At 37.4% G+C, this 22,567-nt stretch overlaps 1 protein-coding gene across 2 annotated transcripts in view; it reads right to left on the bottom strand.

Annotated features, from left to right (window-relative positions):
- Positions 1-22,567, bottom strand: part of FMN2 (formin 2) — a 163,237-nt gene that overhangs the window by 80,553 nt on the left and 60,117 nt on the right. For both annotated transcript variants that reach the window (XM_075412496.1, XM_075412505.1), the window contains one exon: positions 11,487-11,574. In XM_075412496.1, coding sequence (XP_075268611.1) covers positions 11,487-11,574 — 88 coding nt within the window. The remainder of the gene's footprint in view (positions 1-11,486; positions 11,575-22,567) is intronic.

Below are 22,567 nucleotides of genomic sequence, written 5' to 3'. Positions count from 1 at the left end.
GAGTTCTTATACATACCTGTACGAGGAGATGTTCAAAAGTAGATGGCTCCATAATTTTGCAGACCAAAAGCAGGAAAGAATAAAGGACGTCTATAAATTAATCTGACTATGGAAAAAATATTTTAAGTGCTAAAAGTGAGGAAAATTAACTTTTTGAACAATGTTTCATGGGTACATTGACTTCTTCATCACTTAAAGTATTTGTATGAAATCCTAGACTCAAAGTCAATGGCAAAACTATCAGTGACTTCAAAGAAAGCAAAAGGTTGAAGGGTCAGAATTTCAGCTACAACTCAAGATCATTTATACTGCTAAAATGTTCATATTTACACAGACTAATGGCTTGAGGCAGAAATTAGCAGGCAATATTACATGACTCACCTTATTTAGCAGCCAGACTAAACGCTTGGAATGCTCTTTCTAAAAATCTGGAGTTGAGCTGTGTGTTTGCCCTTTGCTAGGTCCCTCTGAAGTTCTCTACTAGTCTTCTCTAACATCAAGAAGCCTAAATCATTTTACAAAGACTACGTGTATGTTGCTACCTTTTGATGATTTACAACAGAAAGTACTGAAAGTTCTTTCAGCCATGAAGACATGCACAATCATTGAGAAACAAGCTTTCCTTGCTTATGGTTCTAGCCAGGCAGTTGTGCATGATGATACCCGCACCTGCAGTAGTAGAGCTAGTTAGAAAACACCATGTGGAAACTTACAGGGATTCAGAACTCCGGCAAAGCAAATCTCTATTTACCTATAATTGCTGTAGGGTCAACTGTTGCAATCACAAGTCAAAATACACATTTTCTTGCTCAAGAATTACAAACACAAAACATTTGAGAGGTCTCCCTTCAAAAGCAAATTTCCCTCTGTCAGATGGTAGTATCTCACTGAAATAAAAATCCATACTCTCAATTTATCCTCCAAATCAAATTAAAATTTTATTTTTGGACACAGCAGAGAGAAGTTTAGATGTGCCCTGGTATTCTACATGTCTGCCCAGGCTGAAGTCTGGATAACCACCAGGGATTTCATGTACAAGGCACGTTAAGCCTTTCACCAAATATTCTGAAGTTATAGTATTAAAGAGCTACAGATGCTGAGAAAATGATGTAATGATCTTGTGATATTTAGTACACGTTCTAAGTGTGGTGGGATTATGAAAATAACGCAAAAAGATTTTTGGCTAGGTAGATGACAGATGACACAGCTTTACTAATTCAAATCACAATACTGTGATAACTGAGGGCAGAAGGATGCGTGTTTACGGTTTGAGCTTCATCTTTTTTCACGCTCCAAAATGTTTCTCAAAAGCTGGTATTAATAACTGAAGGACATTAGGGCTGGGATTGCAACAAAACCAAATGCCTGGATACGTCGAAAACCAAAATATTCAGAAAAATTCAGAAAAAAAAAAAAACCACCCCACACCACACGTTATTTGGAATCACCTATGCGTGTACATTTCAGCATCATGACAGGGTTTGGCCTGCTGAGGACTTTACAAGAGCCTTCAGCTCAACGCCACGGAGCCGTATCTCGCATCCAAGCAGCTAAAAGACAACTGCAGCTTGAAACCATGTCACGCTGAAATGGAATCCAGCATGCGTCGCTCGCGGAGGTTTCCTGTGGAACAGCGGCGATCACCTCGCTCTCTCACCGCGGAGGGATGCACGGCAGAACACGAGCAAGAAGAGGAAAAAAAGCAGGAGAAAACCTGGCGCCTCGGAGAGCGGCAGGCGCGGAACACCGACACGGCGGCCCCGGCCCCGGCCGCGGCGGCGGCTCAGACCCGGCCTTCCACGCCTTTTGCAGCAGGAGAAGATTTCCCGGCCCGTAGCGGCCATTTCCCCGGCCCCGTTTCCCACCCTCGGCGGCGGACGGGCCCAGCAACCCAACCGCTCCCCCCTCATCCCGCGGACACAGCCGGGAGAGCGGCGCGAAACCACCAGGCCCAGCGCCTCGCCCGGCCCGGCCCTGCCCTCGCCGGCGGGCCCCGCTCCCCTCTGCCGGCGGCCGGGCTGGCGTCTCCCGGGCCGCTGTTGCCACCTGCTGCCGGGCGCGGGGACCCGTGGCCGCGGGGGGGCCGCGGTGCAAACCGACGGGGACGGGCCCCAAACGCGTCCCGGAGCCGCGGAGCTCAGCAGGCAAAGGCCAGGCTGCGCGCCCGTGTAGCTGCTTCCAGCCTTCTAAGGCGTGTAACGGGCAAAGTTATGTTTGCTGGTGCGTTAGTGACTGTTCCGAGAGCCACGGAAGGAAGATAACCAGCATGGTGCTAATAACGCGAGGCCGTACGCGGTGCCGTAACCGGTTACCGCAGAGGAGTGGGAACAACTGCAGAAGGAAGCCTCAGTCGGTTCCGATATGATTGTAACAGGTCTGCCACATTCCCTGCTGAGGGGTTTCACGTCTGAATAGAAAAATCAGTCAGCACTCTACTACCGATCAATCAACAAGCACATTAATAACGACTTCCAAACCGTCAAAGCTGTAAGATAATAGGCATAGCATAGAAAGCGTCATAGCAGAAGGTTTAACCTATCAAATATATTTGAGACATCACGCAGAGTCTACATTGTAGGATGTTACAATTACTACTCTAAGCAACTAGGCAGAAATACCAAAAGGGGAGAAGCAACGCTCAATTTACTTCTGGATGTGTGTGCAAAGCAGCTGGAGGCACCGTAACCATCTTAAAAGAAATTTCTTTATAGGACGGGGGAAAAGATTTTTAAAAATAACACCATAAAAATAGACTTTACAAGGAGGAATTACATTAAAACGAGAAGCCAGTTAAAAGGGTAAAAAAGCTTGGAGGTTGCAAGGAAGCTTACAGATGCTACATTAAAGGTTCAGAAAAAAAAATAAACCAACAACTGAAAAATTCAAAAGCACCCCTTTTTTCCCCTTACTCTTTTCACTCCCCCAGTATTCCTACGCTGCAAAGCCACATATACAACTAAACATATGAGCATAGGGTACACCTGTAAATAAAAGATACTCTTCAAAAAGTGGAGAACAGTCAAAACAAGCAGAAAGGCAAAAAGTCTCATAAGTTCAGTGTAAATCAGAAAAGAACAAAAAAGTCTAAACCCAACTTGCCAAATGCATAAAGTCAGCAATAAAACTGCTTTCAAACACATCAGATGTATGAAGCCTGACAGGAAACAGTTGGGCATGCAGATAATCTGGCTGTGAAAGGAGCACAAAAGAAAGAGAATCAGAAAAGGTTAAGCAAAGTATTTGTGCTAGGATTCACAAGCACAGAAAAGGTCAAAGAGGTTCTCAGACAAGTTCTGAGCTTCTCGAGTGATATGTTTTGGGCACCGCCTCAAATTGAACAAGTTTCAGAACATACAAATGCAAATTTTAAAAGGATTCCCGAGACAGTGCTGGAAGCTACAAACCAGTTGGTCTGACTTATGTGCCTGAAAAATGTCTATGTATTATACAGAAGAACAGCTTTTTTTTCAGAACATACAGATAAACCAATGCAACGAGAAAGAGCGGTAACGTGTCATTTTGTAGTAGACACTCATGAGCAACAAATTAAATAGTACTGCTTTAATGGAGTCAACACAGGCATATTAAGGGTGATCAGACTGATGCTGGATTTGCAAAAGGCTCCTTACAATCCTTACCTAAGGCTTCAAAAAAAATCATGTTGTCGTGGGATAAGAGGAAAGTTCTACCCTGATTAAAAAAAAAAAAAAAGCCCGCTCAAAGAAACAGGAAATCTATTACAAAAAAGAATGATCAGTTTTCAAAGTAAAGGGCTGTAGCTGTGGAGCCTTCCTAGGATCTTTGCAGGTTTGTGTGCTGTTTAATGAACGCGAGGTGGTAACCTTGGCAGGTAATAAAAGCTAGCCACTTTAAAGCTGACCACAAACATGTGCAAAAGGATCTCTCAAATATTCAGTGTCACACGCAAAGTAGATGGAAAAAAAAAAAAAAGAACTCATACTGTAAGAACATTGTGATGGATACAAAATTAGCAACTACTGCCCCAAAAGGGACACACAGATTTTTTTCATAGTTCTCTGAAAACACAAGCTCAATAATTAGCAACAGTTAAAGGGCAACAGAACGTCAGCAACAATACAGAAAAAATGGAGCCTGAAATAGAAGACGATGCGATACCATGGCATAGGCATACGGCACACATAAATCTTGAAAACAGCACACAAAGTGAGGCATCTCATTTGCAAAGAGAAGGAAGAGAACTACGGACTGCAGACTGGTGACAAGGAGAACCAGAAGAATACGCGAATGAAAGTCGTTCCACACAAACTTTCCAATTTGGAGAAAGACAACTACTGCAAAAAGATAAAACAGAGTCCTATAAATATTACTTCATGAGCAGTAGTGCCACTCAACTTTTGGTTTTTTTCCCCTGGTTATCCACAGAGAAGATAGGTAGATCTCTATTTCATCAAATACAGCATATAGTTTTAGTCACTTCCTTAAAAGAGGAATGATAAGAAAAATACATTAAAAATAGGTACACTGAACACAGAAAGGTAAAATATTCACCTTGCAAGTTTTACTAAATCCTCATTTTAACTACCTTGTATTTCAATTAGATTTTAATGGCTATATAGATGTAAGTGGCATAATTTTTTTTACACATTTTTTTGTGTATACGAATATATTCAAATCTAACAAACGCATGAACCTGTCACAAATGGATTCTTGTGGCAAACATCCTTTTCTTCTAAACCTTTCCATTTAATGAAAAAAGCATGACTGCGTTATTGGAAGGTCTTAGTCAATTAATAAGCCTTTTTTAATTTTCATTTCACTGGAAAATACTCCTGCTACCGAAAGGAGACCAGGTGCTCTTTTTGTCCCTCCCTCACTTCAATTTTAGCATGGTACTAATGCTAATAACACACATTTTGTTGCATTTATGCTTAGAATTTCCTGATCATCGCTCTTATGAGTGACTACGCGGTACACAAATGAGAAATAACAGTACTGCTTTTTTTCCTTTCGGAGACCAGAACTTTCCTGAAACTTTTCTCTCAAAGTTCCAAAGCTAATCAGACTTCCAAGGAAAAAAATAAACTGTTTCAACTGCAACGACAGACAAACAATGCAGTTACAGTTTCTTACAAAACTTCACTATTAAATTACATTCGTATGTTTTTAACAACAACAAAAATCTTTAATTATCCAAACTATCCAATGTGGCAGCAATTAGTCTCTGCTGATTCAAATACTGTGAAAAAACTTAATATGACTTTCCTCATTTAAAAAACCTAACTTCTTTAAAATGTATTTTGCATTATACAAAACTGGTTTCATTTTATAAATTTATTTTAAATAGTAAATTCCAAAAGAATTTGTCATGAAACATTCAGTTCCTTTCTTGGTGATATGAATATTTGTCCTTCATTATCTTGACGTGTTGCATGCATACTTGAAAAAAAATGATAACTGAGGTTCTATGTTTTCCTTAACAACTGCTGCTATTGCTTTATTGGCCTCTGGTCACTGTGAACTAAACTTCAGAAAATCTCAAAGATTAGAAAGAGGACTTGAGGCATACTTTCAATCCTCAGGACTGGCTTTCAGGGCCTCCACCCACAGCTCAGAGGTTTATGCCACAGCCATTAGAAAGCCCACCTGCCTCCAAGGTGCTTCGTTGTCCTTGCTTACCAGCTGCCTCTGGCAGGAGGGGCCAGACAAGGGCTCCAGAATTGCTTTTGGCTGCTCAGTACAGAACACTGTGGGCATACAACAGCATCAAAGCCATAGAAACATTTGCAGCAATACATATATGTGGCACTCCAACTCTAGTCTGCCTTTCATAGAAGTAATTGTGTGTATTCCATTGTTTTCCTTAACCATAATTTCACAACAGGAGCTTGTAAAGTAATTATACACAAATAAAATGTGTAAGCTTGCAATCTAATAGCAGGCATAATATAATGAATATGGTAGCACGAAGCTAAGAAGAAAGAGAAGAATAAGTCTTAGGATTATGGTGTAAAGATTTGAGGAAGTGCTAGTTCACAGGACAGAAAAATGCTGAACGAACGAATCTTTCCTTGGTGGTGTCTCAGAAGAATCTAAACACGTTGGAAAGGCTATCAGAGGGGAAGCTGAAGCCATAATCTTTTAAGTTTTTAGGTGTCTGAATGCATAACTTTTGATTAAGAAAAAAATTTTTAAAGAACTTAAATTCTCAATTAATAGCCAGAAATAACAGGTAAAATTTCAAACTCTGTAATTAACCTGCATTGACTGCAATCTTTTTATGAATCATTCCTTTCATAATGAAATATTTTATGTCAGGTGACAAGTGTAAAGTGTTCTATATATCTTCTTACATCCAGGATTTTTTTCAGAACTTAAATGGACAGAAAGAACAATTTTTGGCAACTGCTTTATCTTCCAGTATAACAATATCCAGAAAAATTGATCAAATCATGCATTGTTTTGTCCTCATAACTTGTTTAAACAGTAAAATGTCTTTTGGGAAGTTACCCATTCTTGACAAAAAAATCAGTATTATGAGTTTCAAATCATTACGCTTATATACATACATTGTTATTAGGACAAATAATGCTCAGATCACCTCTGGACCTTCCATAAGATAAACTAATCATGAGTCTTATTTTCCAGATGTTGGGTCACTCTTTCCTGATTGCTTTCCATTTAGAGCATCTCTTGGACCTATGACCACTGAGACTGCGTGATACCTCAATGCGTGGAGGATTCCTGCACAGAACACTTAAATAATGCAGCATAAGAGACATTTTATCCTCCCCCTCCAGTGAAGTCATTCATTTAACCTTTGACAAAGTCTCTCCTAGTTCATTGTTTCTAAGTGTCAGTGTGAGCTGTCAAGTAAGAAAACAAAACCAAGATTTTCTCACGTTCCTTTGTCACTAAAAGCCAAATACTAAAGAATAAACCTTTCTTTTGCCCACTAACATTTAAAGTACACTTACTTCCTGCACCTCTGTCTTGAATTCAGGGCAGAAGATATACCTGTTGTTCAAAGTTGTACTTCTGTTAGCAGAGCAAGCTCTGCCACAAATACAATTTTCAGTAAAATAATCTTAAATCCAGATTAAAAGGTTGGTCTTTACTAGCTGTTAGGTGAATTTGCTTGCCCTTTCCACAACTATTTTTCCTATTACATTCTTCTATATAACCTCCTTTCCTAGTATCACAGACCAACGATGAGTTTAAGGGCTGTAATGAAAAGAGCCTTGGTCTTTCATAGGGGCTTGGTGGTTTTTTTTTCTTTAATTGTCAGAGTGGGACAGGTAGCTCCATCAAATTCTGTAGACCAACAGTTTCTCAGAGAGGAGGGGAAAACTGACTTTTTAAATGAGGATGTGAGAAAGGTGGTCCAAAATCCAGAGGCAGAAACCTCCCAACTACTTCCAACAGAGCCAGGGCAACCACAGGGTGCTACACAAAACCTTACAGAAATACAGTTAGAGTATTGCAGCCATGCCAGAGGTAAGACGGTGTCTGAAATTATAAACCCTGCTAAGAGAAACTTACTGAATTAAAAAAGATTCTAGATAATGTCAAAAGACAGAATCGCATATGCTGTTTTTCCAGACTTCTACTTTCAACATTTACAAGGCATGCTCAGACGAAGATGATTTTGGCAAACAACAGGTTAATTTCCATTTTGGAAATAAATACTAGCTATAAATCTGTGTAGTAAATGTAATATTTATCTGCATGAAATATTAGATTTTCTTTTCTTCTGGCTGACAGCTTCAGTGTAATTTTTTCCTTCTATTTTTACACCCACACAGAAGTATTTTTCACTGTTCTTACTGCACGTGTTAACAGCCACAAAGGCTTAAACACAGAAGAGGATACATTGTATCTTTATGAGCAAGGGGAATTGTCGAAAGCACTAACACCCATATTCTCTGCAACATAGTTACAATTTCAAACAGTTGTTATGTTTCATGTGATGACAGACAACTTTATTAAAAAGAGCTATCCCAAGAGACACTGTCCCTAAACGCAGACGCAGGCTTAACATGCAATTATATATTAATGTGTGAGTGTTCATCATAGATTACTATATGCAGCTAACTGGAGTCTTGTTGGATCTCTAATGTAAGCACACGTTGCATCTCTGAACTGTTCAGAAAAAACCCAAAAGGCTAATGTTAAAACCAAACTCTTTTCTCTAGGAAGAAAATCTGAGGTATAAGGGAAAAATATGTAAAAGTGCTTGTTTGGCATTTCTCAAGCTTTGGCTGTGTCATGCAGCGGAATACAGCTACATTTCCAGTGGGAACATAATACTGGATAAAGGATATTTGCGGCATAGCAAAAATAAAAAAGCAAGCAAAATGCCTGGATCAAGTGTTTTGCATAGCTGATAGATGATTGTGAAAAACAGGCGTCAGTAAAATCTTGTGTGAAACCAGAAAAACCATGAGAAGAGGACTCTATTTTGTACTAATAACAGAGAAATGGCACTGTGACTAAAGGGACCAACATTTCTTACAGATCTAGGGTAGACTGTGTAAAATAGTGGGAGTTCTGTTAGCAATTAGAATCTGCTAAAAAAGCCCCATAACAAGAACAAAAATCAACCTACCCTACTTTAAAGCACTACTCGAAAGATGTACTAGAGTTCAGTACAAATGTGCTTCTACTCCTTCCACACTGTAAGAATACTTGAAAAGCAGCTAGAGTTTGGGAGTTTAGCTTACTAAACCTATTGCAAAGTCAGAAGCAGACAAATGCAATTCTACAAGCAGACACTTAACAAGGATATCATCATCATCATCATCATAGCAAGCTATTCAGCACCTATTACAATATTCTGAGATCTTCCGTTAAACGCCTTCTGATCACACAGGCATGAAAAAGTAGCCAAGTGTTCAAGATTAGTTAAAAAACTATCACAAATGACTCAAAGTCTCAAGTTTCCAAAACAATCTTTCATCAAGGATTGTTCCTTGCAGACAGTATATCACCAATGTTTTATATCTTAAAAAAAACAAACAACCCAACACCAAAAAACGTCAACCAAAGAAAAAAATTTAAGAGATTAAATATGATATTTGCCCAGGTTTCAAGTTATTTTAGGCTCTTCAGTGAAACACAATATGAATTAAAACTTGAAATCCTAAATTTACGTGAATTAATACCCAGCACAACTGTTTTCCTGTAACACTTTGAAATTTGTCTAAACCATTAGAAAAGTAAAACACAATAGCATGTAAACCAAGAAATGGACTGAATACCACACTGCGTGGAACGTTTCTCTCTTTCTGAGTGCTTTTTTTATGGCCAGTAAAAAAAGAGAAATAATAATAGTAATACTAAAATTATAATTCTTCTGCAATTTGTATGAACACTGCATCACACACACACACTTTATATGTAATATAGGGAATATTTACAAGAAAGCCTATAAACAAAGTTGCCTAGTACCACAAATTGTCGGGGGGGGGAGGAGTTTCATTTGACTGCCTTTTAAATTTATGAAAAAACATAGCTTGTGTTGTACTGAGTGAGCTATGGGTAAATGTACATGCCACTGTATGTTAAACAGGGAAAAAAAAAAAAAATAAAGTCCACCACCAAATCCCTGGGCCAGGGGACAAAGAACACTGAAGATATTTTTTGCTGTAGTTATTGTCGTACATCTTAAATCTTAATGTATTAAGGTGCAACTATATAACTGCCTCTTTTGCTAATGCAGGCATTCTTTAACATTATTTTAATTTTTGATAGTACTTTCTCATTAGTATATTCAAATTGCAGCAGATAAACCAGTAACCTACAAAACTCAAATTGTATATTACTTTTTAACAAGCAAGTAAAAATAGTGCCTACATAAAGTTGAAGCTAAATACTTGGGCTTGTGATTTTACAATTTCTCCACCGGCTCTATGGTTAGATCACTCGGAGAACTCTGCATGGAGTGACTGATGCCACAAATACTTCTTGGTGAGATCTCTCCTCTCTTTTCCTTGCCCCCACCATGCAAATTTCTTTCCTGCTCCTCACTACTTTTCCTCCACGCCTATTTTATATTCTTAAAAAAAACAAACAAAAAAAAACTCCAACAAAACATTCTTAACAGCAGGATCTTCCAACCATTTCCACAAATTCTCCCATCAGACAAAAGTTCTCTCATGTTTGTTCAATCACTTCTGCACAGCAAGGGAATAAGAACACTACTAAATTCCCCTTTGCAAAGACTTTTGGTTTTAGAAAACAGCTATTGAAAGAGGAATATATGAAATCTGCACACAGCTCTTAAATGATCATGTGTGCTTAATATTGTAATAGGATAAAGGTTAAGCATAATATTGTTTGACCCCTTCAACTACTGACATTCATGCCATGTTATTGTTAGTGTTGCATGTTAAGCAAGCAAATTTTCAATGAACTTGTGTTGGCTTTACCACAGACACAGATGTTAGGCGGACTCCTTTGTTCATAAGGTTCTCATTATTAACTGAAACCAAGTTGAATATTTGACTGAAGGAAAGGACCATATCATTGTTTTCAGATTTTGCTCTATGACTTAACTGAACTACATCTGCCAGCTTTGGAAATACCAAGTACTTCTTGGCGCCAGTACTGGCGCCTTGCTCTATGACTACCATCTTAAGTGCTTCAGCTTGAGGAAGTCTAGTAACCATCAAAACAGTTTAATAAAAACTTTAAACTGTGATTAAGAGTTACTCACTAGCTGACAGAGTGCTCTGAAATTTGCTCTACTTATGAATAATTTCACACAATAAGCAAATCACAGTAAACTGAATGCATGGCTGTAAATATGTAGCCTAGAAAGTTCACAAGATGTTTTTGTGATTTATGAAGCCTGTGTTACACTCAAAACCACATTTATTTAATAGATAGGCTGGCACTTCACAGGATAATTCAATCTGCTTCAAATCTATCCAAAGCCTTTGGGAAACATAAGGGATGCTCTGAATATAAATGCAATTCCACTTTTCACCTTTTTGCACTACTGTCTCTTAGCATAAATGTGAAAAGTATTACACTCCCCGAAAAGATCTCCCTTTATAAAAAAAGCTGTTGAAGATGAAAGAACTCCACAGTCTGGGCTAACCCAAATATAGGAATTATTTTATATAGCAAATTTATTAAATGTTATAATTCACTTTTCTGGATATGTCCTGAGGCTATCAAAATCAAAATAAACAACACATCACACTTTCTTCCTCAGAAGGACAAAAATCAAAGGGTCTATATTTTATATCACTTCGATAACTGACGCCAAAAACTATAGATGGCAATTCTGCAAATAAACTATTTTTTTTTCTATACAGGACATGGGAATATTTTACTAGACATGGGAAAATAAATGTCAGAACAAGCAATTTTCAGAGAAATACTGTAAAAAAAAGCCTCTTATTAGTTTATTTGACTTATCAAAAGGTAGAAAAAATTAGAATTTCCAGATTATTTATGATGTGATCTGAGCTACAATCAATGATACTTCTTTCACTTACCATGCTGAATGTCCCTCATGTCTAAATGAAGGCTAGACATTAATATTCCAACAGCTTGAGATCTTTTGTTACTTAACAACTTGACAACCTGCCAAAAGAAACCCAACCGTTAGTATTAATCTGCAGGAAAACGTACAAGATAGTTTGCATTACTAATGACAAATTCAAGAAATAGTACCCTGTAGTCTATATACACATCTAAAAATGATTTCATTATTTAAGTTTTCTTCTGCTGCATAAATCCATTACAAGTGTAAGTAACTATGTCACCTAGTTGCATCTTAATCCTAAAAGAGTCACTATAAAAGTTCCCCTAGGCTTTCTCCTTCATTAGGATGCACACTTTCAACTTCACACTGATGTTATTAAGTGTATGAAACAGGCTGTCATATAAAAAAAATTCCAACTGTGTCTATCTTGGAATTGCTTTGGTTTCCAAAACCACACAATGATTTCCATCTTTGATGTAAGCTAAAACTGTGAGAATTTGTATTTTATTTGAATGTTTGACGTAGTAGGCGCCAATATGAATTTTATTTAAAAAGCAAAACAACCACGTACATATTGGGATTTTCTTTGATCACTTTTAGCAAATATAAAAGGTCTGAAAGCTTTTTTTTGTTTTTAAAATAAACAAAAAATAAAAATCAAGCCATCAAACTGTCTTACTTCAGAGAATTTAAATTAGCCACTAAAGTACAATTTCATATATATTTACTTTGCAAGCATAAAAGCAACAAGTAATTCACAGACTGTCTTCAACAGGGCTCTAAGCTGTTTGAATTCAGCTTACTGTAAAATTTTATATCATCAGCATGAGAAGCAAGTAATGCCAGGAAAGGACCCTTATCTGTAAAACAACGTGATTCTGAATGAAGTACTTTTCAATGCAGGGATACAACCATTACATAGATGGAAGAGGTAAATATTTAATCCACTCAGGTTGCTGAGTTTTAAACTGTACTAAACACACCGAAGAAAACCTTTGTGAATCACTTGGAGGAAAGAAAAATAGCCAGATGATTAGAACTGTAAGTTCAAGTTCTTTTTAGTCAGCAAGCATACATGTATTTTTTCAAGTTACACTGTTCCTATCTTAACACTAAGGTGCTGTATCATCTACAGCCTCACAAATTATTTAGAAATTAAGTAGTAGAAATAAGATTAATTTAGATTAAAATAATCAGAAATAATTTAGCCAGAATAAAGAATGACATGATCCAATTCACATCTTAAAAAAACAAAAGCACCCACAAGATGTTTTTTGCCCTGTGGCCAACTTTGGTTCACTTCAGTTTTCAGACACAGGTTTATACCCTGATGCCTGAGCAGTAGCGGAAGAGGAGAAGTAAAAGCCTGCCCCAGAGCTCTGCCACTGGGACTGCTTAAGAGAGGAAACTTGGGAAACTCACGGTGCTTGCAGTAGAGGTTTTCTAAGGATATGGTTGGCTGACCAATTGTTTTTTTAATTATTTCCCCCTCGCCCCTTAAACCTTCATAAGCATCAATTATGCAGGTATTTCGTCCTCCTTCCCTCAGATTCCTAACTAGTTACAGCAAAGTGAAAATACAGCTTTCTGCTCATGAACTGAAAATTTTAACATTAGAAACCAAGCATGTCATAACTGCCACTCACAAGGTTAAAGACCTAAATTTAAGGCATAGCTATTGACATCATCTGTCAGAAATTCACAAGAAATTCCTATGCAATTGTTTAATCCATATGATATATTATTAGTAATTTAAACCTGAAGTCAAATGGACTGAAACAGGATACGATAGTTGGATTCTCTGAATTTGAAGGGAAATGTAATTCAGAAAAATATAATTCGGATATCCCACATTATCCTCCTAATAGGCTATAATCACTCTAAATTTTAGTTTTTTAAATGGAACATAAATCTCATTTAAACCTGGAACTGAGATAAAGCTGGGAGAAATAACATGAGATTTTCTTGTTGTAAAAAGAAGCTATTATCTATTTACTTATTTGCAGCTCCATAAGGTTTATAAAATAAACCAGATCTTGGGCAGCAAGGTACGGACCAAGTCTTTCCAACAACCACATTGCAATGTACGTCTCTACTAACAACCAGACAAGTATCTTGCATTCTATCAGAATATAAAAAAAAAAAAACGTACAAACTCTCTAAAATAACAGAAACTCTCTAACTGGTGCTACTACCAAACCATATCTCCAGAAAAGGCAGAGCAACACAGAGAAACAGTGTGGTACGTTACATAACAGAAATTCAAAAACTTCCCCTTAAAGCTGTCCACTCCAACAACACTGACAAGACTGAATTTGGTTTGGAAGATGTTGGGGAAACAGCAGATTCCAGCCCTCACCATTACTGCTTTTTGCTCAAGTCTGAAACATCTCACAATAATAGAATTACTCAATCTTGCTGCTATCATCAGCACACAGAGGGAGTCCTTTGTTGCCTTGATTTGAACACGAATACTACCCAAAGCTGACAAAAAAATGAGTTAAAAAATGAATGCAAAGCCATTCCAAAAGTCCTATAAGGAAATAGCCATAGTTACATTTCTTGTCACTCATGTTCTGCAAAAATGAAGTAGAAATGGAACCGATGAAAGCTACTATATTGGCCAGGAGTAAAACAACACAAAAGAAGAAAGCAGAGTAAAATAGCTTTGTTAAGTCATCTTCCCCACAATGTTACAACTGTATTCAGGTGTGAATGTCCCTAGGACCAGGCAGGGTCCACAACTTGACCTTTCCAGAGGAAGCAAAACTACACTGTTCTGTCTTCGAGGCCCAAAGAGCAAGGATGAGCTGGAGTCTGTTCTTTGGACTCTCCCACTTCTAAAGGTGTCAGCACCCATATACTATGATATTAGCTTCAAATTGTGAAACTGATGTTTCTACCACCCATTAGCAATCTAAAGCTCAGAGAGCTACCAAGACCAGGTCTACAAATACACGGGGACCAACACTAGAGAAAAAAGAACCAAATAATCTAACTATACTGTTATGATGTAGGCCAGAACATAATATCTTAGGGGGCATGATTCCCGTCAATGCTACAGGACCAGATTTAGTGGCCTAGTAAATCCCTTGAAGTCATGTACTCTAAAAGGAATCTGGCCTGAAAGTTAACAGGAAAAAGAAGCTGCTTTTTCTGATGGACAGGAGAATAATTATTTACTGAGTGCAACATTTTGCCAGTGATCAGAAGGGGGAAAAAACAAAAGGCACTGTCCCCATGAAGAATAGTTTGTCTTTGCTGCTGAAATTTTGAACAACGACATCATCAAAAGAGTACTGAAGAGCATGCTACCAGGTGAATGGGTGCAGAACAGAAATAGATCAAGCGTTTTTATGTAGCAGCTATCAGTTTTGTCTGGCTTTATTTAAAATGTAGGTTTTACAACAACTTTTGTACTAATCTCTATTATGCATTTCATTCCCATTTCAGTCAACTGCATGAATACTATAGTTTCCTCCAATAGAATGGCTATAACAATACAACACTAATTCAGAAAATATGAATATTAGCATAAATGCCTAAAGCAATTCCCACATTTAAAAATAAAACAATAAAATAAATCAGCTGCATAGTCTGGGCCTACAGGCTACAGACAAGTGACGCCATTTAAAGGCGGAACAACAAAAGGTTGATAAATTCAATCTCTACAAGATCTAAAGCCTGAGACACAATACACAGCTCCTTTTTAGTCTGGATTCTGGAACTCTGCTTTAAAGAAATTTAAAAAAATAAATAAAAAGGAAGCTAGAGATATTATCTGCAGCCTAAAGGCTAGGACAAACTTTCTAATTGTTGAGTGGTCCTCATTGTTAAGCAGTAAACAAACTACATGCCAAATTTGTTTCTGATTGTTTAACACGAGCAAAAACAGTCAAAGAGATCTTTAGTGAAAGGTAATGCAAGACACATGTTTGATGAGAACCCCGAAGCAAAAATGTGAAGATTCCCTTTCCCCAGAATAATATTTAGTTAATGCATGGAATTTTGCAATTATTCTTGCTCTCTGGTTCTGATTTTGACCAACAGCATTAAGCAAAACTATCCCAAAGCTCTCGCTGGTTAAGAAAAACTACTGTACGTTACAAAAAGTCACATGCGGGGGACGCCACTGTAGAAAGGCCTACAGCTTGGAACTGTTGCAGACAGGATGCAGAAACCCCAAGTTCCAAGCAAGACATTAAGAGGCAGGGTCAGGGCAGTAATGCAGTCACCTTCTCACTAGCCTTTGTGACAACAGATCTTTTCTGGGGATTCAAGTATATTCCATATGTAAAATTGGCAATCACAGAACTGGACCCATCATATCTTTCACATGTATGTCCTGATTTCTTACAGATATAACAGAATAATATTAGGTCTTTATAAGTGGGGGGTTTGTGTGTGTGCTTACTTTTTGTTTTTTTAAGGTAAATCCAGAAGTGACTTCTGGCTAGTAATGGCAATTGTGAGAGTGGAAACAGGGACTACTTCAAGTAGTGAGGTCATTTTGGTACAATAGGAGATCAAACATTTCTATACTTAATGCTCACAAAAAGAAAACAAAAGCCCCCAAACCAATACCCTGTCCTGGCTGTCGAACAGCATATCCGTGCTGACGGCACATATTGATTTAATCGAACACAACTTTTCCCACAGAACAGCACTCACAAAGCATAATTTTGAGCACGTCTCAGTTTCGTACCCTGAACAAACCTGGAATCCCCTCTGCAAACTAACCGGTTACTTTCCCCACTGAAGAGTCTCATAATCTACAAAGGAGATACCTAAGGTTTCAAAGTTCTCTTTGTCATTTACTTGTTGATGCAAGTTGTTTATATGTTATGCAAATCAGTGCAGCCAAGCAGCTGTGTCTGCCAGTTTGCGGATGCTGTAACTTTATGCTTGAGGGTAAAGATTACACATAATATTTACTTTTCATTCATTTTATCTATTACCCTACTGTGCTTTCATAAATAAAGCTTTTAAGGATATATATGAGAAACAGTTCATGCCTTTTTATGCTGTTTTATCACTAAAATAGTATTGTTTGAAATGAATATCATAAAACTATTACTGTAGAAGTAATATTTTACTTTAGAGATCGCTACCCCAGTTAATATTCCTCACTTATGATATCAGATGAAAAAAATAGTTAGAATGCTTAGATTCAGATATACAGTAGTTAGATAAGCATTGTGTTCCTCAACAGATGGCTGAACAATAGTAGAATGTCCCTTAATAAAAAACAACAGTATTCTAACTTTAAGGACTGAAGTAGGGGATGGAGATAAATAGCAAAGCTTAAATTCTTTAGTTTAAAAACAGTATTTTATTTTTCTGTACCTAAAGCTCCTCTTTGAGAGTTTAGTTCACTGTCATTTACCACAATTATAGTTATTGCTTCTTTCATCAGCTAAAGGACCAGCGTACCTAAGGTTTAATTTCTATATGTTTAGATTGTATGTTCGTAACTGTCAAAATGTCTGTGGGTTAGTAACGCAAACGCATGTTCAGAAGCTACAATATAAACTCTTTATAAAAAACAAACCCCCAAAAGCTAAAATTTCCTTCGAAACTCTGTCTAAAAGCCAGAACTGTCATGCATGGTAGGCAGCGCACGCGGGAGGTGGTTCTTGCAGGTGATCAGCCCAACTGCTATGAACAATCTTGTCACTTTGTAGCCAAACTAGGCAAGCAACTACACACACTTTTTGCAAACTCTTGCAAAACATATTGCATGCCCAAATACATTTGAAATTAACAGTTTTAATTATTTTATAAAAAGTTCGCACCTCAAATCAGACACACAGACATGGAAGAAGGAGGAAGCTTGTGAAAGGGTAAAGAATGCGAATTAAAAAAAACCAAAACCCAGACCCAAAAAACTCCCAAAGAAAGGTGAGAATCCGCTTTGACATCTAGTAGGTGATATCAACAACAAAAAAACAAACACCGCATACTGTAAAAGCTTTAGCGTTCTCACTTTTAAAGCGGGACATATGGTTACAGTCAAAAGTATGACATTATTCACTGTACCTACTCCAAATTAATATAATGATTTTTTTGTTCTTGCTGTTTGTACTGAGGTCAGCACTAAGCACCAAAATATAGCCATAAGGAAAATTCTGAAATATCAATACTTTTCTACAAATAAAAAAAATCTCTTAATTTTAAAACCTTGATTTTCACGCTAACAGTAAAGTTCTGTTTAACTTACACTTAAGTTAGACAATTCTTTTTTTACTAAACCATCATGACCACTGTACTAACCTCTCATTTCTAGGTGAAACACATTCAATCCATATGCACATCTAATTGTGAAGCAATTTGAGTCTTCTTGATCAAATTTACAGACTACTGTACTAAAAAGCGCTACTTCTTGCCTCCTTAGGAATATCAATGTGGACAGAGAGATGGGAGAAGAAACGCATATTGCTATCTCCACATTTTCATTCTTTCTTCTTCCCTTGATCTCATCCAACATTACAACGTCCACTGCACTGAGACAGTCAAAAGCACCATGGAGAGATGGAGAAGAAAGTATCTGAAAGGCGTAGAACTACTGGCTATGGAAAAGTGAGCTCACCAACCTCCCTGGAAAGACGGCTGTAACTCGACAGTGTCAGGTACAGCAAGAATTCTACACATCCCAGGGTACCAGCTGTCTTTCTGCTGGGATTCAGGATTCATGTTATGCTTTTCAGATATGCAGCCTTCAGTCTCATAGAACAGCCACAGCTCGCTCACTCCAATCCAAAGCCTATTTTACTCTTTATTTGAACAAACTATCAGTAAGACCTTCCTCTGCAGAGGTCTTCCAGAGCATAGAGAAACACAATGAGGCCATTGGCAGACACTCTCATGGCTCATCTGGTTCAGAAACAAACACAACCTTTCTCACCCATACAGCATCCGTAAGCAGCAACAGCATCTAAACCAGGCTGTTATGTCAGCAGAACCTTCCAGAGGATGCACAAGCAAAACAGAGAAACCCATAGAGCTCTTAGGTCACAAGACGAGATTGCAAGATTGTCAGATGCCAAGGTCATGTGTTTGTTTTTAAGCTTGAAAATATATGATCAGGAGGGAAACAAGAACAAGAAATGCATGTGGTTAGAGGACATCAACCTGGGAAGCCTGAACAGGTATAGATATTTGGTATATAGATGCAGTCAGGTAAAACTGTTTGCAACAAAGAGAACTTTGTAGATACAGTTACAAAACAAATAACATAATAAGAAAACATGCAATAAGCCATATAAAGAAGAGAACAGGAGATAAAAACAGATCACAGTTATACAGCATCTCATAAACCAAATTATTCTTAGAAGCCAAATAAGTGAGATATCATTTAATTTCATAAATAACTTCATTACATTATTAGTTATTTGCTTCTATAAATAAAAACAATGCATTAGTCAAGCTCTCTAAAACTTCTGCCTGTGGGGGCAGCAGAACCCCAGCTGTATCTCCAGAGAGTACATAAAATTGCAGCAAATAGTTATGCCATTGACACAGATAATAGATCAGTAAGTGTGGATACAGAAAGCTCCTTAAGACAGTGCCTCCACTCTTTGAAGAGGGAATAAACCCTCCTTTTCAGAAAATTATTTTTCCCTTTACATCACTCCTTGTTAATGAATAAACATGAATAAAATTTTATCTTACCTTACATTTACGTTATTCACTAATTTATACTTATTTTATGTGGCATTTTATTTCTAGGGGTATTCCATTTCCACAGCTTCTTTACGTTCAACTTAAAAATTCAAAAATGCTGAAAGCATTAACTAAACAGTTTTATTGATACATCTTGTTTGCATCTACGGCTTTTGAAATAGAATGAAGTTTTAGTAACCTATTATTTCTTTTCCAGGGTGGAAGGGGGAGATTAAAATCTCACTGTCAATAGATTAATAGTGGACTTTCCATATGAAAATATCTTTCATCTTTTCATTTCGTTTACATGAGAGATTATAAACACATGGTCTGCTCTTGAAGAGTTCATTGTAGTTACAAGTGCATTACTTTCCAAAAATACAGTTAGGGGATTATCAGTAAGGCTTCTAAGATGACTGTTCAAAAGTTAGGAAAGCAATCTATGCAAGTCAGCTCACCCCTTCTGTATACCCATTATGCTGACAGTGATATCAAGATGTTCTGATTACGTACCAGTTTTCCACTGAACCCATTCAGTGCACACAGTTCAATGTGTAAGTGCAATTTTAATATTGCATTTATTGTCATTCTTGAGTATGTGGCCTTTAATCATGAAACTATCCTTTTTCTTCCTGCTTCACTAATTACATGTTTTTTAGGTACTGCAACAACTGATAAAAGCATTTTTTACTCAGCTAATGATTACTTAGGAAATTAAGCTCTTATGGACTGCACTCGTTCCACACAGTTCACACTAGCTATGGAAAGGATCCTATGAAAAATACTATTCAGCCACGTAACCAAAACTAGTACTGTACTACATGGCATGGCTGAACAAGACACTCAAAGAGCAAGATTTCACCCTTCGCTTAGGTCAAACACCGTAGGTTTGAGAAGATCCGCTATTTGCTGACAGGATCATCCAGGTGAAGAATACCCCAGGCTCACAACAAGTTTCTGAGAGGAATTACTTTAGGCAGAGTAGGAAGTGAGACGGATTCAGACCTAATATGCTCTACATTTTCACCTGCCAGATCTCCTCAGTTCTTCACTCCCTCCCTAGTGATTCATCTTAATCTTCCTTTGCCTATCTTCTCTTGGCCCCTGTTTTCCAACCTGCCAGTATAATGTTAGGAAAAACTTTTCAGAATTACACCCGAAGTCTCTCCTGAGCAACAGGAACTGAGATACAGCTTGTAGAGTGGCAAAATTAAAGAAATCCTTTACACAACTAACAAGACATGTATCTGATAAAATTTTTCCATATTTCAAGTGTATGAAACTATGTGGACATGAGCAAAACCAGACTTTGTTTTCTTTCTTAATATTGGCAAGATGAAGGAGACACCTAATTGGGGGGGGGGGGAGGGAACCCAACCCAACAAAACTTGCAGCATAAAGTGCTAAATTTTGGCAAAGTTATAACAGGGACTTATAATGAAAGCCAGACCACTCTAATAGGTAGCAATGGCATCCCCACCTATAATATAGCCCATAAAGGACTTTCTTTGAAGATTTAGTAGACATTGTCATTGAGTGAGCCTGCACACATTTACAGCAGCTGAGAATTTGACATATACGTATTAACAGAGCAAAATAAATCACAGCTTTTGCCATAGCACCAAATGAGACACAGTAAGAATAAAATCAGCTTCATTCACAAATAAATATTAACACTTTATTTTTTCTCTTTCTTTAAAATTCTGGAATGGATTTGAACGTGGCCTTCATTCAGTGCTAGATGTAATATTGATTATTTAAAGAATTATTGATTTATATTGTATGAAGTTATTTGCGGATGATCATGCCAAGGAAAAAAAATCAGAAGCAATACTTGGGTAGGGCGAAATTAACTCATTTGTTAACTCATAAAACTTCAAAACAACCCACAACAATATAATTTTACCACTTAAAATAGGCTCACCATTTAGAAAGAATTATATCATGTATATCTATATACATACAGAAGGAAACGTATGCATATATTCTATGGCATATAGCATAAACAGCTCTGTCAAGAACAGCAGTGTACTCCAAAACAATTAATCTTTCACCCACTAAAACACCCCCAAACTAACAAATCTTTCTTCATGCTAGCTAGAAGTCCCCCCCATGTGGCCTACTCTGTAAATACATTTTTATTTCAGCTTACAATGAAAACATTGTTTTATTAAAATCAGATGTTTACGTAGAGTACCAAATATTTTACGCATTTGAAAGTTATCTGGGCATTTTTTCCTGACTGCTATTTCCAGTCTATCTAGTATTTTACATCCAATCCATCTAAGCAATCCATCCGCTCAGCACACCCGCACATCAATGCAAGGAGGAAAACCAACTGCCAGACTAAAGCGTTTCTGGAAAGCAGCAGAGTGAGCTTCGTGGGTCCTGGTTCTGTTCTGTACAACACTCCTCCGTAGCTCAACAGGTGACAGAACACATCTGCTTTGCGTAACACGTCCCTGTAAAAATCTCTACAGAAACACCATTTGTAAGATCTTTACAACATCCCCAGCTATCATAGAAGCCATGTAAGTCGGTAACCACTTCAACAGCACTTGGTGCTTCCTATAAAAACATACTTGTGGAATTACAGCCATGCTTTCCCCAAATAACTGTTTCTTCTGCTAAACATGGATGGACTTTATTATCCAAGTGTTTACTGAAGTGTAAATGCAGAGAATTTAAAAAATGAAGGCCTGCATTCCAAACTGCTGAGAAGGCACACGTAGAATATATTTGTCAATCCACTCTACTTCAGTTGTCTCATGTCAATACTATGAAAAGTCTAAAGCGGATTTGCACACATGAACATTTAATTTTGACTTCTGCAATAAATGATAGCTCTAATTGTAGTTCTAATAAAAGCCTGTGATTATCTGTTTAGTTGATCTTTTCTCCCCAGATACTACAGTTCAACAAATCAGACTTCTCCAATAGGCAATTTCTCTCTCTTTTGGAGAGCAGTGCATTCGTTTGATCATCAGAGGAAGAGAAACACACCAGGGATTCTCTTCTGTCAATTTTGGTGACCCACAGGCATGTTCATTCTAGATAATGGCACCTATTTAAGACTGCCTTCAACTTCTGTGTGGAAATTTCTATCATAAACAGCTTGTTCTTTTCAAAGAAGTTAAGAACAATCAGTTCTTTTAATTTAATTTTATCTACATTTTATTTACTTTTTCACAACTTATCTAAATTTTTGGCACTGCAAGAAAAACAAATACTCCTAGTATTAAAATCCACATCTAATGTTTATTCATAATCACTGTCTGTGTTTAGCCACTGTTTGTGTTACAGAACTAAACAATTGTCCTTTCCACTCTGTTTAGAGATCCACATCACCAAGACTCATGAAAGGCGAATGGACCAACCGTTCACAGGCAAAGCATCAGGTGTATCTTTGCACTCCTTTTTTTTACCTGA

The sequence above is a fragment of the Opisthocomus hoazin genome, chromosome 2 (assembly GCF_030867145.1).
Source record: "Opisthocomus hoazin isolate bOpiHoa1 chromosome 2, bOpiHoa1.hap1, whole genome shotgun sequence".
Taxonomy (NCBI): Eukaryota; Metazoa; Chordata; class Aves; order Opisthocomiformes; family Opisthocomidae; genus Opisthocomus; species Opisthocomus hoazin.
Note: the sequence above shows the minus strand (reverse complement) of the source record. Positions and strands in the feature narration are given on the sequence as shown.